The sequence below is a fragment of the Nomascus leucogenys genome, chromosome 11, assembly GCF_006542625.1.
Source record: "Nomascus leucogenys isolate Asia chromosome 11, Asia_NLE_v1, whole genome shotgun sequence".
Classification (NCBI taxonomy): domain Eukaryota; kingdom Metazoa; phylum Chordata; class Mammalia; order Primates; family Hylobatidae; genus Nomascus; species Nomascus leucogenys.
In genome coordinates this window covers 117,683,069-117,701,928 of record NC_044391.1, presented here as the reverse complement: position 1 = coordinate 117,701,928, position 18,860 = coordinate 117,683,069, and the positions used below count along the sequence as shown (strand labels likewise).

The window sequence follows — 18,860 nt, the reverse complement described above, 5'->3', positions numbered from 1 at the left end:
ACAAGCCAGCATTCAGCACACCACAGAACTCAATAGTGGCTAATGTTGTAGAAGTCAGTTAAAGGATTATCTATTGTACTCATTGCCCCATTAATCACTACTGAGGTTTAGTTCTGTTATTTGCTGAATTTGTCTATTTCATTGTGTTGGCTTTTCTCAGAGGATGGCGATAGACTATTAGTTCATCTCTACTTAGGTAACTTGCTGAGAATTGAGGGCAAAGGGCTGTGATGGGCAGTAGCTGCTGCTCGGCCTAGAACTATTTTCAGTGGGAATAAGGACACTAAGAACCCCAGCAGCTGTTCTGAAAATGGATGTTCTCACTCTTGCCAAGTGTTACAAGGTGTACGTGTGTGGGTGAGTATCCTGTCTCTCTCTTGTCCTTAGAATTTTGGCTTGATAACAGATTTGTTCTTTGCTGATATGTGGCACAGGCAGGGAGAGATTCCCCAACTACCCAGTCTTTACCGTGGGTGTTCCCTTTCCTCTCCACTTCCACCATCTCCAGAAACATGAGCACTCAGTATCACATCACTTCCCTGTACTAATCTTCCTTCTGCCCGCCTGGACCTTCCCTCTACTTTTTGCCCAGTGAGAGCTGATTCTCAGTTTTTGATCCACCAAAACTCTCTCCTCCTTGTTTGTGAGTATGAAGACACGTGTTTTTAATATTTTTTCATAATTTCTATGGATTTGGTAGGAGGAAGAAGAGACTCCATGAGCTTACTTCATTCTCTTAAACCTGAAACTGCTATTGGCTTCTGATTGATATTCTTTAGTAATTGAAGGAAGCTTCCTTTATTACTAGTTTTCTAAGAGATTTAAACACAAAAGGAAACAATTTTTACTAACAGGCTTTTCAGCGCTGCTGAGATACCATTTTTTTCCCCTCTGGCCTATTAAAATAGTGAATTATACTGTCACTAAACGTGAATTCTGTAAGAATTCCTACTTCCTCAGGTCATGCTACAGGTTTTACTATGTGCATATTCAATTTATCAATTGTATTTGAAAGTGTTACACCTATAAAGGTTAATTGGCATTTGTGGGTAAATACTAATTTTTTTCAGGTTTAAGTATCATGGGTCTGCTAACTTCAGTAGGGAAATCTGGCTTTACTCTCTAGGACAGTATAGACAAGAGTTTTTTTGTTTTTTGTTTTTTTTAATTTGCTAGGACTCTGTACTTTGTGTCTTTTTGTGAGGAAGAATTTATTTATTTATTTTTAATTTTTATTTTGAGACACTCGCCCAGGATGGAGTGCAGTGGCGCGATCTCGGCTCAAGGCAAGCTCCGCCTCCCCGGTTCACGCCATTCTCCTGTCTCGGCCTCCCAAGTAGCGGGGACTACAGGCGCCCGCCACGACGCTCAGCTAATTTTTTAAATTTTTAGTAGGGACGGGGTTTCACCATGTTAGCCAGGATGGTCTCAATCTCCTGACCTCATGATCCGCCCGCCTTGGCCTCCCAAAGTGCTGGGATAACAGGCGTGAGCCACCGTGCCCAGCCAGAAGAATTTATTATACTTAATGGTTGGAAAAAGAAAGTGCTCAGAACCGTTTCAACTACCACGAAATAAACCTCCTAACTAGCTCCCTAAAGCCAATGGTAATAATATCTGTCCAGATGTCCTATACAAATGCATATGCCCCCATATATACACACACTCATCCTACATATGTCATATATATCTTTTAACAAAATGGTTTCATACCATTTTGCAACTTATTGTTTTCACTGTTTTTTTTTTTTTTTTGAGACAGAGTCTTGCTCTGTTGCCCAGGCTGGAGCACAGTTGCGTAACCTAAGCTCACTGCAACGTCTGCCTCCCAGGTTCAAGCGATTATCCCTGCCTCAGCCTCCTAAGTAGCTGGGATCACAGACACGCACCACAGCACCTGGCTGACTTTTATATTTTTAGTAGAGATGGGGTTTCACCATGTTGACCAGCCTGGTCTTGAACTCCTGACCTCAGGTGATCCGCCCACCTCGGCCTCCCAAAGTGTTGGGATTACAGGCGTGAGCCACAGCACCTGGCCTGTTTTCACTTTATACAGACATCTTTCAGTATCAAAATATAGATCTATATTCTTAAACAGCTGCATAGCAAACTATTGCCTGAATGGGCTATAATTTATACTATCATATTGTCTTCCAAAAAAATGTTTACACTGGTTTACCTTATAGGATAGATTTTTGACAACAGAAGGCTTCTTAAAGCATGACGTAAAAACTTGAAGCCTCAAAGTCAAAGATAGATAAGTTTTAGGCCGGGTGCAGTGGCTCACGCCTGTAATCCTAGCACTTTGGGCAGACTGGCCGAGGCGGGCAGATTGCCTGAGCTCAGGAGTTCGAGACCAGCCTGGGCAACATGGTGAAAACACTGTCTCTACTAAAATACAAAAAATTAGCTGGGCATGGCAGCGTGTGCCTGTAGTCTCAGCTACTTGGGAGGCTGAGGCAGGAGAACTGCTTGAACCAGGAAGCAGAGGTTGCAATGAGCCGAGATTGCGTCACTGCACTCCAGCCTGGGTGACAGAGCAAGACTCCAACTCCAAAAAATAAAAAATAAAAAAAGACAGATAAGCTTTACTATGTAAGAACTGAAAACTCCTATTAAGCAAAAATATCAAACAATTTTGGGGTACTGAAGGCTTTTACCTTTCGTGAGGGACCATTCTTAGAACATTTATAATCAGCAATTAATTTAACATTTTTATGACTAGAATGACACCAAGTTCCCTGAAGGTCATATATTCTGTTCATTGCTACATTCTTAGGAACCAGCACAGTGCCTGGTACATTGAGCGTCTCCTATATTAAAAAAAAAATAAAACAGAAACAATCCAATTGAAAAATAGTCAAAGGGGCAGGGCACGGTGTCTCATGCCTGTAATCCCAGCACTTTGGGAGGCCAAGGTGGGTGGATCACCTGAGGTCAGGAGTTCGAGACCAGCCTGGCCAACATGATGAAACCCCATCTCTACTAAAAATACAAAAATTAGCCAGGTGTGGTGGCGGGCACCTGTAATCCCAACTACTCGGGGGGCTGAGACAGGAGAATCACTTGAACCCAGGAGGCGGAGGTTGTGGTGAGCCAAGATCGCATCATTGCACTCCAGCCTGGCGACAGGGTAAGACTCCATCTCAAAAAAAAAAGAAAAATAGGCAAAGGAAAACCATGTACACACAAAAAAGTGGCCAATAAACACAGAAACAGATGTTCAAACTTAAAACTCAAAAATGCAAATTAAAACAAAACTCTGTGATCTGTAAGACTGGCAAAGCTTAACAAATGTAAACTGGGCCCTTCCTTCCTTCCTTCCATCCGTCCTTTTCTTCCCTCTGTTGCCCAGGATGGAGTGTAGTAGGCTCGCTGCAGACCCCCTGCCTCCGGCTGCCGTGATTCTCCTGCCCTGGCCTGCGGGCTGCCTGGGATTGCGAGCGTGCGCCACCACCCCTGCCTGGTTTTTGTCCTTTGCCTGGAGGCGGGGTTTCGCCATGTTGGCCAGGCTGGTCTCCAGCTCCTGACCTCGAGTGGTCTGCCCGCCTCGGCCTCCCGAGGTGCTGGGACTACAGACGGAGTCTCGCTCACTTGGTGCTCGGTGTTGCCCGGGCTGGAGTGCGGTGGCGTGGTCTTGGCTCGCTGCAGCCTCCACCTCCCAGCCGCCTGCCTTGGCCTCCCAGGGTGCTAGGATTGCAGCCTCTGCCCGGCCGCCGCCCCGTCTGGGATGTGAGGAGCGTCTCTGCCCGGCCGCCGCCCCGTCTGGGAAGTGAGGAGCGCCTTTGCCCGGCCACGCCCAGTCTAGGAAGTGAGGAGCGTCTCTGCCTGGCCGCCCATCATCTGGGATGTGAGGAGCGCCTCTGCCCGGCCGCCCATCGTCTGGGATGTGAGGAGCGCCTCTGCCCGGCCGCCCCGTCTGGCAAGTGAGGAGCGCCTCTGCCCGGCCCGCCAGGAGCGCCTGCCGCCACCCCGACTAGGAAGTGAGGGGCGTCTCTGCCTGGCCGCCCCGTCTGGCAAGTGAGGAGCACCTCTGCCCGGCCGCCACCCCGACTAGGAAGTGAGGGGCGTCTCTGCCCGGCCGCCCATCATCTGCGAAGAGAGGAGCGCCTCTGCCCGGCCGCCCCGTCTGGGATGTGGAGAGCGCCTCTGCCCAGCCGCCCCGTCTGGGAGGTCTACCACGGAGGCCAGACGCAATGTTGGGGCTGGACGTGGTGGCTCACGCCTGTAGTCCCAGCTCTCTGGGAGGCCGAGGCGGGTTGATCACTTGAGGCTAGGAGTTCGAGACCAGCCTGGCCAACATGGCAAAACATACGAAAAATACACCAGACCAACCAACCAACCCAGCAACAACAAAACAGGTCTACCCTGGAGTCATACTCTAATTTTTTCTATTTTCCTCCCTTTCTGATCCTTTATCCCACTTTCTTTTTCTTCCTCTCCCTTCTCCTTCTTGTCAAATAGTGGATTGAGTTATTATCATTGATCCATACAAAGTCCCTCTCTCATTTATTTTCTTTAATTCCCAACCCCCATTTCTATTCCCCGTCTTCCCATGTGCAACCTTCCTGTTTGATATGCATCTTTTTGTATGTATTTTTAGAAAATGTTTATTGTTTTGTGTGCAAAAAAAAATTTAAAAAGAAATATATAAGAAAAGAATAGAATAAACGCAAGTGATCAAATTTAAAAAAAAAATGTAAACTGGTTCAACTTTTTGGAGGGTAACTTAATTATCTTAAAATTTTAAGTGTGAATATTCCTTCACCATCAATTCTAATAATGAGAATTTAGCTTACAGAAACAAATGTATAAATGTAAAGAAATAATTTCATCACACTATTAGCTTATGAAAAAAATGGAATCAATACAAGTGTCTATGAGGATTAAATGATGGAACATCTACATAATGCAGCAATATAAAAGGCTTCAAGAAGACTAACTGGTTTAAAGAAATATCCATGAGTGGGAGAAAAAAATAGGACTCTTATTAGCAAGGATAATGAACAGCAAATGTGAGCTTGGAGTTTGAGGGAGAATAAAGGAAAAGTGCATACCAGAAAGACAGACTGACAGCTGTTCATCATCCACTGGAGAGGCTTTTTGACTGTTCTTTCCATCTCCTGCTTGATTTTCTAGTTTGAGTCCACTGCACACCAAGGGAGCCTCCAGTGGACTTTTACAGTAAGGGTGGTCCAGCAACTCAGAACTAAGAATGTTCTGCTTGAGAGATCCATCCTCCTCCATCTGGTATGAGTTCTCATTTTGAACAGCCTTTTGGGACACAGGCCCATCTACGCTACTCACAGATGTACCTGCTCCAGACACTGACAGTTTTACTCTGTCATCACTGACAGAACTTGTCTGATTTTCCTGACCCAGAGTCATAATTTCTCTTTCAGTTTCTGAAATGAACACGGTATTAGAACGACGTTCTGGTAAGGGGATGTCATGAATCAGCTCTGTACACTCCCACTTAGGAGAAGAACAGGATGACTGGTCCCAGGCGTTTGTGGCACTGCCATTCTGTTGGTCAGGGAATGCTTCATCTAAACTAAGCTCCTTGCCCAAGAAAGAGCTTCCTTTAGTGTGGCAATCAGGCACACGAGAGTTCGTCCCCTTCACCACAGCATTGCTGTCCATATCTGGAAAGTACGGCTGATGCCGACAAGAAGGGTCTTTAGGTTCTGGGGAAGGAAATGGGCTGCAACTGCCACCCTCACCGTTCTCCCTACGAGTCTCTTGATGGTCCCCAGTGACCTTCTGTACCCAGCTTCGCTGGGCTTTTCTTAGCTTGCAAACCTTGCTTTTGGTTCTGAAGTGCTGGGATCTGAGAATCCTGTACCGAAATCTAATCATGGATAATTTCTCATACATCATAAGAGGAGATAATTTTATTCTTCTATGTTGGTTAAGTTGGAACTTTTTTGGAATCAAAGGTCCCCCATTCCTGTGGTGCTCCGGCCCTTGGCAGCAGCCGTAACAAAAGCCCTTTCTCTTATGGTTGCTCAAGGTGACCACAATCGTGCCACTCTCACCTGGACTTTGGCTCTCCCCATTGAACTTCATGGGAAAGTCAGAAGCTTGTGGGTCTGTCCTAGGTCTGTGACCATTGGCCTGACCTAAAGCACTATTTGATGGAAAGTCAGTAACTGCCTTCAAGAGATTTTTCTCTCTGCAGTATTCATGGTCAGAATTATTTGCTGATGCCAACAACTTCTCTGCTTGGAGTCTCAGGAGAGTCCTTGAGGAGGAAATGAAGTGTTTAGTGTCCTTTCTTTTCACTTTAGAGGACAACGTACTAACATTTTGAGTAGCCACATTGAACTCGGTCTTAGCACAAAGGGGTTCATCCTTGATCCACGTTTTCTGGATTTGAAGAGCTTTCTTTCTACCCTGGAAATGTCTCAACTGTCTATTCCAAGTAACTGGCCTTCCCAGCTTAGCTTTCAGAATGCACAAGTGTTGGTGAAAATAAAACTTCTTAAAGCCTCCAAACCCAGTATTCCATTTCTCAGAAAAAGCTAAGTGGATTCCTTTCCTCCATAGAATTTTCCTCTGTTTTTTCATTTTTCTGATGCATAATGAGATCTGGATACAGCTGTAAAGAAGAGAAGTAAGTTATATTTCTATCTAAAAATAAGGTCATGAAGACATATTCACAGTAATTAAGGTAGAAAATTGAGAAAAAAAAAAAGAGTACATATACTTTGAGAAAAAAAAGAGTACATATACTTCAATTTAGACTATCAGACACAATGAAATCTTACCCGACCAAGGTTTCCATCACAATGAAAACTGGAGAGGAGGGAGGACATGAGTAGTCTAACAAAAAGCCATTTGCTGTACAACTGCCTCTGAGAAAAATAAACTTAAGAATCATTTTCGACCAGGCGCAGTGGCTCACACCTGTAATCCCAGCACTCTGGGAAGCTGAGGGGGGAGGATTGCTTGTAATCCTCACACCTGACACAAGCTCCTGGGGAGGCTGAGGCAGGAGAATTGCTTGAACCCTGGAGGCGGAGGTTGCACTGAGCCAAAATTGCACCACTGCACTCCAGCCTGGGTGACAAGAGCGAAACACTGCCTCCAAAAAAAAAAAAAAAAAAAAATCTGACTTCTGTAACCTCAGTGTGATTTGGAGAGGGAACTGAGGTAAACGTGTTCAGTCCTCCATTTTTTTTCCCCAGAGAAAACTTATACACAGAAAGGTAATACAGCACTTCTGAGTAAATTGTTAGCAAGCTGAAATCAGAATATTGGCTTCTGATTCATAGTCTTTCTTCCACTCTACCTGCAGTGGCTGGTTCCTTTCTTTCCAGACTAAAGAGCCTTCACTAATATTAGATCTTATTAAATCCTGAGGGGAAGTTATTGTTTGGTTTTGACTGTCATTCATTTCCATCTACTTCTAGAGTGTGTTCCTGCAGTATATGTGTGTATGCTTGTGTTGGTTCTTTTTTCTTATATTCACTTGAGATCCACAACCATCACTGGGTGACAGCATTTGATAAAGTCCTGTCCTTGCACGGCTACCCAGTCTTTGACTGGTAACACTGGAGCATGGCCTCCCTCTTGAGATGCTGACATCACATGTATTTACTAAATTATCTACTGGTGCATGACTATACGGAACAAAAGTACCTGCTCTTTTAAAAATTTGCTGTATGAAACAAATTATTTTGCTATGAGCAAATTATAATTAAGTCAATATGGAATCAGTCTTAAGTGGTATTTGGTCTCCTCTCCCTTCCCCATCCTTCATTTTACAAATGAGAACACAGGGCCAGGCGTGGTGGCCCATGCCTGTAATCCCAGCACTTTGGGAAGCCGAGGCAGATGGATTACCTGAGGTCAGGAGTTTGAGACCAGCCCGGCCAACATGGTGAAACCCCGTCTCTACTAAAAATACAAAAATAATTAGCCAGGCATGATGATGGGTGCCTGTAATCTCAGCTACTTGGGAGGCTGAGGCAGAAGAATTGCTTGAACCTGGGAGGTGGAGGTTGCAGTGAGCCAAGATTGCACCACTGCACTCCAGCCTGGGAGACAAGAGTGAAGCTCTGTCCCAAAAAAAAAAAAAGAAGCTACAGGACCTCAGAAAGCAGAAAGGCTCAGAAGCAGAGGCAACATAATACCTATGAAAGTCAGGAGTATGGGTGGTGCTGAAAAGGAAGGGCTGGCTCAAAGTCTGAATAAGAAGCAGTGAAACTCCTAGATACCATCTCCTACCCTGGCAGATAATGAAAAGTTTCACTTTCTGTGGAGGATGACCCAGGATAGTCCAGTATATCATGTACAGCTGAGCACAGGGGTATACCAGGAGGATAAATGAGTTTACACCGTGAATTCCCCTCCAGGTCCTTCCCCACTCAGCTTCCATAAGACTGGCAAGAAGCTCTATATCCACAAGAAGGCGACTAGTCCCTGGTGGAAAACAAATCATTCACAGAGAAAAAACCAACAGATAGTGATATTTGGGGATGCCTCAACAAAACAAGTCTGAACAATTACTCAATAAGGTGGCCTAAAGTTTAAGAAGCAATTAAACTCCAGATCCCTACTTAACTCCACATGGCAGGTAAGTGACCCTCCCCTACCCAAGATTGGAAGTTTATCCTCTAGATAAAATAGTAAAATGTAAAATATAAAAAAGAGTAAAATGGAAAGTCTGCAGACAGAGGGACTCCAGGCACAGTTTGAAGATGGAATTATATACTGCATATGAGACTCCAAACACACTTTGCCACTCATCTCCCAGAATGCTAGCAGTCTGTCTCACCAATACAAGCAGACGGAAGATTCTTTTCTGGAGACTATAACTAGTCCACAAAAAAAAAAAACAAAAAATCCATAAAGATACAGATATTACCCCACAAAATGGCCCACGGTGTACCCCAAAGTTGACACGTCCCACTACATGTTAAGAGTTCCCAAGCAGTTTCTTAGTGGTCATTCTTAAAAACAACTAGACAGGCTGGGCACGGTGGCTCACGCCTGTAATCCCAATACTTTGGGAGGCCAAGGTGGGCAGATCACTTGAGGTCAGGAGTTTGAGACCAGCCTGGCCAACACGGCAAAACTCCATCTCTATTAAAAATACAAAAATTAGCTGGGCATGGTGGTGCATGCCTGTAATCCCAGCTACTTGGGAGGCAGAGGTTGTAGTGAGCTGAGATCACACCACTGCAGTCTAGCCTGGGCGACAGAGCAAGACTCTATCTCAAAAAAATAAAATAAAAAATAAAGGATGACCAAGAATCACCAGATGTCTAGGGGTAAAAACAGACCAAAACAAACAGATAAAAGCAAAAACTATATAAAGTCAACTTTTATAAACCAACAGGGAGGGGGAGAAAAGGGAGTTATTGCTTAATGGGTACAGAATTTCAGTTTGGGAAGATAAAAAGGTTCTGGAGATGAATGGTGGTGATGGTTGCACAGCAATGCGAATGTACTTTAATGCCAATGAACTGTACACCTAAAAATGGTTACAAGCATAAAATAGTAAATTTTATGTTACGTATATTTTACCACAATTAAAAAAAAAGAGGGGGCCTGAGTGTGGTGGCTCACACCTATAATCCCAGCACTTTGGGAGGCCAAGACAGGTGGATCACTTGAGGTCAGGAGTTCGAGACCAACCTGGCCAACAAGGTAAAACCCCAACCCTACTAAAAATGCAAAAAAAAATCAGCCAGGTGTGGTGGCATGTGCTTGTAATCCCAGCTACTCGGGAGGCTGAGACATGAGAATTGCTTGAACCTGGGAGTTCTGAAGGCTGCAGTGAGCCGAGATTGAGCCACTACACTCCAGCCTGGGTGACAGACCAAGATCACCTGCCTGGGCAACACAGGAAGATCCAGTCTCCAAAAAAAATAGCCAAAAGTGGTGGTACATGCCTGTGTTCCCATCTACTCAGGAGGGTGAGGTGGAAGGATCGCTTGGCATAGGAGGTCAAAGTTTCACTGAGCTATGATCACACCACTGCACTCTAGCCTGGGTAACAGAGCAAGACCCTGTCTCAAAAAAATAAAAAAATAAAAATAAAAAAAAAGGTCAAATTCAGGGTACAATGGAAATATCTAGCAAAAGGGTCAGGAAACACCTCTCTGAAGAAATTATTTTTTCTCTGAAGAAATTACTTTTCAGCTGAGACAAATGATGAGCAAAAGTTACTAGGAAAGAGAGGGAATTCAGTATTTCAAGGAACAGAAAGAACTTCAGTAACACTTAGAGGCACCGAAGGGGTAGGTAAGGAACAGAAGAGCTAAATTTATGATGCTGATACTTAACATAAGGTTGGTGTGAAGCCACTGAAAGACAAAGATCTGATTCATATTCTTGAAAAAAATCATTCTACCTGCAATGTGAAGAATGGCTAGGAGAAGGCTACGGCAGAAGAAACCCATTAGGAATCTGTTACAGGTAAATCAGTGCAGATACAGTGGGACAGCTTCTTGGATTAAGAGAAAAACTGGGAGGATGTAGCAAAGTGAATCAATCTTCAGGACACAGAAATGACAGGATTTGTCATTTGTCAAAAGCCTATCTGTTGGGGGTAAAAGTTCCAGTATCAGCTACTAGGTAGATAGTGGTATCACTGATACGAAACACAGATGGAGATTGATTAGGGGAAGGTTATACTGACTATGCCTTTAGTCTTTCACATGTTCAATTTGAGATGACCATTAGAAATCCAAGTGGATATATACAGTTGGATACACAGTTCAAGAATTCTGAAAAGAGGACATCATGTGAATTCCAGTTTTCAGCTTAGAGTAACCAAAGCTATAGAAAATGATAAGATCACCTAGAAAGAATTTGTAAAAGGTAGAAGAGAATGAGAGAATGTACCCTAGGGCAATATCCCAAGGAAGTCTGGGAATTTTTTTTTTTCCACTCTTGTTGCCCAGGCTGGACAGTTTTGCTCGTTGCCCAGGCTGGACTACAATGGCACGATCTCAGCTCACTGCAACCTCCGCCTCCTGGGTTCAAGCAATTCTCCTGCCTCAGCCTCCCAAGTAGCTGGGATTACAGGCATGCGCCACCACGCCCAGCCAATTTTGTATTTTTAGTAGAGACGGGGTTTCTCCATGCTGGTCAGGCTGGTCTCGACCTCCTGACCTCAGGTGATCCACCCAAAGTGCTGGGATTACAGGTATGCCCAGCTGGAACTCCAGGATTTAAGAGTGAAATAAAGAAAGAAGACTAAGCAAAGGAAAGTGAAAAAAAATGACCCGGGAGATAAGGTCGAAAATCAGGTAAAGGTGGTATCAGCAAAGCTAGAACACGTTTCTAAAAAGAGGGAAACGGTCAGTCAAAGATTGTTGAGAAGTCAAGCAAGATAAGCATTAAGAGTGTTCACTGAATTCTCTTGACATTTGCAGAAGAAATTTAAGTACAATGGAAACGACAAAAACCAAGGTGGAATAAAAAAGGCAATATATAAAAATTGTTGAAGAAGCCTGGGTAAAGCTGAAACATTTTTTTTTGTTGTTGTTGAGACGGAGTCTCGCTCTGTCACCCAGGCTGGAGTGCAGTGGTGCGATCTCGGCTCACTGCAAGCTCCGCCTCCTAGGTTCACGCCATTCTCCTGCCTCAGCCTCCCGAGTAGCTGGGACTACAGGCGCCCACCACCACGCCTGGCTAATTATTTTTGTATTTTTAGTAGAGACGGGGTTTCACCGTGGTCTCGATCTCCTGACCTCGTGATCCGCCCACCTCAGCCTCCCAAAGTGCTGGGATTACAAGCATGAGCCACCGCGCCCGGCTGAAACATTTTTTTAGTGGAGATTCTTATATATGTTTAAATTCTGATGAAGTCCTTTACTTGTGGATAGAGACTGCAGATTAAGCAGACACATTTTACCATCATTCCCTCCTAAAACTTCATTAAGAATAAAAAAATTGTCCTTTATCTTTTTTTTTTTTTTTTTTTTTAAAGGTCTCATTCTGTCAGCCATGGCTCACTGCAGCCCCAAACTCCCAGGCTCAATCAAGTAATCCTCCTGACTTAGCCTTCTGAGTACCTAAGATTACTGGTGTGAGCCAATAAATTAATTTTTTAAAAGAAAAAACCAGCCAGGCACCATGGTGCATGTCTGTAATCCCAGCTACCCAAGAGGCTGAGGCAGAAGGATCCTTTGAGGTCAAGAGTTTGAGACCAACCTGGGCAACACAGCAAGACCCATCCCTAAATAACTAATTAAAATTAATTTATGGGTTTTTTTTGTTTTTTTTTTTTGAGACGGAGACTCACTATGTCACCCAGGCTATAGTGCAGTGGCACATCTCGGCTTACTGCAACCTCCGCCTCCCAAGTTCAAGGATTCTCCAGCCTCAGCCTCCCGAGTAGCTGGGACTTCAGGTGCCTGCCACCACGCCTGGCTAATTTTTTGTATTTTTAGTACAGATGGGGTTTCACCGTGTTAGCCAGGATGGTCTTGATCTCCTGACCTCATGATCCACCCGCCTTGGCCTCCCAAAGTGCTGGGATTACAGGTGTGAGCCAAGAATTTTTTAACTTAATTTTTTAAAGATATAATTTACCCACAGTGAAATACATAAATCTGAAGGGCTTTTGTTTTTTAAAGCATATATACACAAAATGGAAGACGGAACAACAGCAAAAACATTTTGAAAGTTGGAATGTGGATTGACTTAAAGATCTAAAGAAGTCTCGGTTGGGGTTGGGCGCGGTGGCTCACGCCTGTAATCCCAGCACTTTGGGAGGCCGAGGCAGGCGGATCACCTGAGGTCAGAAGTTCAAGACCAGACTGACCAACATGGAGAAACCCCATCTCTACTAAAAATACAAAAATTAGCCAGGCATGATGGCGCATGCCTGTAATCCTAGTTACTCAGGAGGCTGAGGCAGGAGAATCACTTGAACCCAGGAGGTGGAGGTTACAGCGAGCCAAGATTGCGCCATTGCACTCCAGCCTGGGCAACAAGAGCAAAACTCCATCTCGAGAAAATAAATAAATAAATAAATAAATAAAACCTCGGTCGGATGTGGTGGCTCACGCCTGTAATCTCAGCACTTTCGGAGGCTGAGGCGGGCAGATCACCTGAGGTCAGATGTTTGAGACCAGCCTGGCCAACATGGCAAACCCCATCTCTACTAAAATACAAACATTAGCCGGGCATGGTGGCATGTGCCTGTAATCTCAGCTACTTGGGAGGCTGAGGCAGGAGAACTGCTTGAACCTGGGAGGTGGAGGTTGCAGTGAGCCAAGTTCATGCCACTGCACTCCAGCCTGGGCAACACAGCAAGACTCCGTCTCCAAAAAAAAAAAATTAAATCTCAAGCTTGCAGGGAGGAAAGCAATCTAAAGAACAATACTGCAAAACAGGTCAGGAATTGTTCTACAGAGGGATGTGAATATGAATACGATGCTAAAAATAAAAGGATTGGTCAAATGATTTAAATATCCTCCCACATGCCACAAAACCAGCCAACTGTCCCCTACCCATCCTTGCAGAAACCTGGAGTCTTCTTCTCTAGACTAGAACAGCACAGCCCAATAAAATTTCTGCAATGACAGAAATATTCTATATCTGCTCTGCCCAATATGGTAGCCTCTGGGCAAATGTGGAAATGTGTCTAATGCAAGTGAGGAACTAAACCTTTAATTTTAATTATTTAGATTTAGGCTGCTACATGTGGCTAGCGGCTACCATACTGGATAGTGCAGCTCCGTTATCCAATATGGTAGCCACTAACCACATGTAGCAGCTTAAAACAATCTTACGTAAAAACAATTCCTGGACTGGAAAGCTTTTCAACTGGTCCAGTTGAGAATGAGGTCATCTTACTGAAAACAGTTGAGTTAAACGAACATGAATGAGTGTTTATATAATAAATGCTAAGACCTCCAGCCTTTCCCTAAGTTTAGCAGCCAGACTGCTGGAAGCCCAATTTGTACTCTCCAAGTAGGAGATCCCTTCTTCTTTAGGGAATCTGACCCTGGAGCGAAGACAAGATACTGCCATTGAAGGTTCTCAAATACAAGGGTCCAGTAATTAAAAGCAAACTTCACATGCGTTTCCTTTACATTTCTGCCCCTGTATTCCCAGCCATGCTGCTGTATGTTCATATTGACCAAATATCAACATTCCTTCAAAGATAAAACACACACATAAGGGAAATAGAAGTAAGGTTTACACTCCTGTTAGATAGATACTCACCGACCCTAGGACAGCCCCAAGCCTAAACAGCCCCTTAAGGAGCCCAATATTTGGGCGAAAGTTCGCAGAGCAGCTACTGTACAGGTTAACTGAAGCTTCACTATGAAAAAGTTGTATCGGCCAAGTGTGGTGGCTCACGCCTGTAATCCCAGCACTTTGGGAGGCCAAGGCGGGCGGATTGCTTAAATCAATCTGCATTCCAACTTCCAAAATGTTTTGCTATTTTTCTGTCTTCCATTTTGTGTACATATTCTTTAAAAAACAAAAACCCTTAAGGTCTATGTATTTGACTGTATTTTTTTTTTTTTTTTGAGATGGAGTCTCGCTGTGTCACCCAGGCTGGAGTGCAGTGACCTGATCTCGGCTCACTGCAACCTCCACCTCCCAGGTTCAAGAGATTCTCCTGCCTCAGCCTCCTGAGTAGCTGGGAGTATGAGTGTGTGCCACCATGCCCAGCTAATTTTTGTATTTTTAGTAGAGACGGGGTCTCACTATGTTGGCCAGGCTGGTCTCAAACTCCTGACCTCAGGTGATCCACCCACCTCGGCCTCCCTAAGTGCTGGGATTACAGGCGTGAGCCACTGCGCCAGGCCGTAAATTATATCTTTAAAAAATTAAGTTAAAAAATTCTTGAAAATTCTAGTGTCAAGTAGAGTCAGAGCCAGAAGACTGCCTCAAGAGCCAGCAAGTGACTTCTAACCTTCAATTTTTGCTAGGTTGTTACAACTCCCTAGAGCTGCTTTGTTTCAATGTGAAATCTACAGTATCAGTTTAGATTGAAAGTGTAACCCTGGGTTCATACTAACCCTTCACATGTACCTCTACTTGTCTCCTGTCAGAATCTGAAATTCAACAACAATTAAAACTTCAGAATTAAGGTATTCTAGACACAAAAATAAAATTTTAGAGATTCAGCTATTTGGTTTCTCAGATACATCATACCAGGTCTCTCTAGACTCTGAATGTATTAGACAACCTATGTGTTAACATGACTTGTTTTTTGTTTTTTTTTCTGAGACGGAGTCTCACCCTGTTGCCAAGGCTGGAGTGCAATGGTGCAACCTCCGCCTCATGGGTTCAAACGATTCTCCTGCCTCAGCCTCCCGAGTAGCTGGGATTATAGGCGCCCGCCACCATGCCCAGCTAATTTTTTTGTATTTTCAGTAGAGATGGAGTTTCACCATGTTGGCCAGGCTGTTCTGGAACTCCTGACTCGTGATCTACCCGCCTCAGCCTCCCAAAGTGCTGGGATTACAGGCATGAGCCACCGCGCCACACCAACATGACTTTTTAAATCATTGACTTTAGGATGTCCTTTGTCATCTGGTTGCAGAAAATCAACATGCTGCTGACCGGATACAGTGGCTCACACCTGTAATCCCCGAGCTTTGGGAGGCCGAGACAAATAGATCACTTGAGGTCTGGAGTTCAAGACCAGCCTGGCCAACATGGTGAAACCCCATCTCTACTAAAAATACAAAAATTAGCCAGGCATGGTGGTGGGCGCTTGTAATCCCAGCTACTTGGGAGGCTGAGACAGGAGAATCACTTGAACCCAGGAGGCGGAAGTTGCAGTGAGCAGAGATCAAGCCATTGCCCTCCAGCCTGCACAACAAGAGTGAAACTCTGTCTCAAAAAAAAAAAAAAGAAAATCAACATGCTATAAACATGACCATTTTAGAGAAAAAATAATTTAGTATATTTGGAGAATCTGTGATGTAGGGTCCACTTCTGGCTCTACTAATAATAGAGTAGGAATTGCTAAAGCAATGAGAAGGCTACCAAAGAATAATTGGAGAATGAATATATTTCCCTAAAAGAGAATGTTCAACACAGCCTGATGGCCTATGTACCTTAATTTTGAAAATATTACCTACACCCAAAAAAAAAGTCACAAGGGTTTCACCATAATAGGTAAGAAAAATACATGTAAAACACTGTGACCACCTTATCAGTTGACCCTTTCTGAGCGTCTACCAAATTCTTTAAATCAGTGACAGAGTACAATCTAACCAAGAAAAGAAAAAGGAACTAAAAATTCGCAAAGACATGCTTAATATCGCGAATGCCAAGGTGATCTACTTCAATCAGATGTTTGGCAGCTAGAGAAGCACAGAACCCCCTGTTCTCAAACTGAGCTCCATAGGAAGCTGGCTAACACCACAAAGTAAATGGCCATGCATGCCAGGATGGAGGAGGCAGAAAGGCAGGCCTGTGTATAGAGCACTGGGTTTATGACAAGCTAGAATAAAAGCAAAATATTGTTAAATTTCCATTTTTCTATGATTTTTGAAGGATTCACATAATAGCCTACCAAAAAAAAGGCTGATTTAGAAAGTGAAGTAGCCCAGGCGCAGTGACTCATGCCTGTAATCCCAGCACTTTTTTTTTTTTTTGAGACGGAGTTTTGCTCTTGTTGCCCAGGCTGGAGTGTAACGGCACGATCTCAGCTCACCACAACCTCGCCTCCCGGGTTCAAGCTATTCTCCTGCCTCAGCCTTCCGAGTAGCTGGGATTACAGGCATGCGCCACCACGCCTGGCTAATTTTGTATTTTCAGTAGAGATGGGGGGGGTTTCACCATGTTGGTCAGGCTGATCTCGAACTCCCCACCTCCGGTGATCTGCCCGCCTCTGCCTCCCAAAGTGCTGGGATTACAGGCGTCAGCCACCGCGCCCGGCCGATCCCAGCACTTTTGAAAGGCCGAAGCACGTAGATCACCTGAGGTCAGGAGGTCGAGACCAGCCTAGCCAACATGGTGAAACCCCGTGTCTACTAAAAATACAAAAATTAGCCGGGCGTGATGGCGGGCACCTGTAATCCCAGCTACTCTGGAGGCTGAGGCAGGAGAATCGCTTGAACCCGGGAGAAGGAGGTTGCGGTGAGCCGAAAAGATCGCGCCACTGCACTCCAGCCTGGGTGTTAAGAGTGAGACCCTGTCCCCCCCAACAAAAAAAAATTGTGAGCCAAGGTGTAAATGAAGCCTCCCTCCCCACCACCCTCCTCAACATACCAAGCTTTTCTCCTAGAAAAGATGCACTGGGAAAAAGCTATCTTGAGTAAAGATCAAAAATGATATAAGTCATCCCTCATATACCAATAATATGCCATCAATAAGCGTGAGACATGTGGATGGCTAGGAGAGAGTCTGGTTTCTTCCTGATGCTGCCCACCCAAAACAGAGACTGCAGTTAGGCTCTGACCACACAAGCGCCTGGCATCTCTGGGCACCCTTCTCCATACCAAGCTTAGTTATTCCGGGCAAAATGCAAAAAAAAAAAAAAAAAAAAAAAAAAAAAAACAGAATTAGGAACCTATCATGAAGTGTCCTGGATATTCTTAAATTAAATTTAACCAGATTCTCAAAACATTTCATAACTAACGTCTGCTTTCTTCATTTAATTCTCCAAACATTATAATTTATATTGGTAGAAGAAAGTCCCACTTTACCTGCGGTGAAAAAGGTCGAAACGTCTAGCATGAGATGAAAAACACTACCAGACAGCAGGGTAGGATTTCACCTCGGCTATTCTCGCTCTAAGTCCAAAACTCCCACATCCTCTCCGCATCCCTCCACCCCGACAAAGTGGCCACAGGGCGTAGAGCGGAGGCCGATACCGCTCAGAGCAGACCGAAGGGAAAAGACGTCTCCCACCGCGCTCATGCCCAACCGGGCTCTCTGGAAAAGGGTCCCCGGAGCGCGAGGAAAGAAACCAAGGCCGGAAGGAGGCAGAGCGGTCTAAGCAAATAAAAAACCCGGACTTCCAAGGCGGCCGGAGCTGGAGGCCTGTGACAGCGGCTCCTCCACCCAGAGCTTTCCCGGCTTCAGGAGGAGCTGGGGGGCGCCAGCTTCACGGTGCCTGCGACGCACAGCCCGGCTGGAGCGACAGCGCAGGGCAGCGGCCCCTCGGGATGAGCTCGCGCGCCTCCCCCGGAAAGGGAGGCTGTGGCCCAGACGGACGGCGGCCTTCAGCTCGGGCGGGGGAGGGCGGCTCGAGGCCTCCGGACCGGGCGCTGAGGTGGCGCACCGGCGCGGGAATGGCCCCAGCCAGCCCCGCCAGGCGATGGCTGAGTCCGTCACTCGGCTGCCCGCGTCCCCGCTTACCTGCTACCCTCGTTCCTGGCAGCTGCCCCGCCGCCGGCCCCGACGCGGCAGCAGCCTGGACCGCGGACCCCGCCTTCGTCAGCTCCAGGGGAAGCCCCGCCAGCGACGAGGCGTCCGGCCTGCTCGCCGCGGCCACAGCCGCCGAGCTTCCTCTGAAGCGGCTGCCGCGACGCCGGCGCTGGTCTATCGCGTCACCTCCTCCGCGCCCTTCCGCCTGAGGGGCTGGGCCTGGCACCGCCCGCTTCCGGCGCTCCCGCCCCGCCTCCCGACCCGGAGCCGCCCCGCCCCCGCCCGTCACCGCGTCCTTTGCCCCGGCCTCCCTCAGAACGCGCTGGGATGGGAACCGCGTTCAGGAGCTGCTAAGCGCGTTTGAGACTTCAGCCCCTTCTCCAGCTTTTAACCTAAAAGGGCTAAATCAGACCGCAGCTAGTGTACACCCCTACCCTCCGCTGATCCCGTCACCCCTGCGCCGAAAGCAAAAGACCCACTCCAGCTCTGGACGTTGTGAGGCCTGGCCCAGGCGTCCGCTCTCTGGTTTTCCCATTGATCTTACCCCTGGTATT

The 18,860-nt window shown here is 45.8% G+C and overlaps 1 protein-coding gene across 2 annotated transcripts in view; it reads right to left on the bottom strand.

Moving 5' to 3' along the window:
* SENP5 (SUMO specific peptidase 5) overlaps nucleotides 1-18,514 on the bottom strand; it is a 55,129-nt gene extending 36,615 nt beyond the window's left edge. For both annotated transcript variants that reach the window (XM_030823025.1, XM_030823026.1), the window contains exons 1-2: nucleotides 18,298-18,514; nucleotides 5,058-6,601 (exon numbers count right to left, since the gene is read on the bottom strand). In XM_030823025.1, the coding sequence (XP_030678885.1) occupies nucleotides 5,058-6,570 (1,513 nt within the window). In that variant the 5' untranslated portion in view covers nucleotides 6,571-6,601; nucleotides 18,298-18,514. The remainder of the gene's footprint in view (nucleotides 1-5,057; nucleotides 6,602-18,297) is intronic.
* Nucleotides 18,515-18,860: the final 346 nt, after the last annotated feature.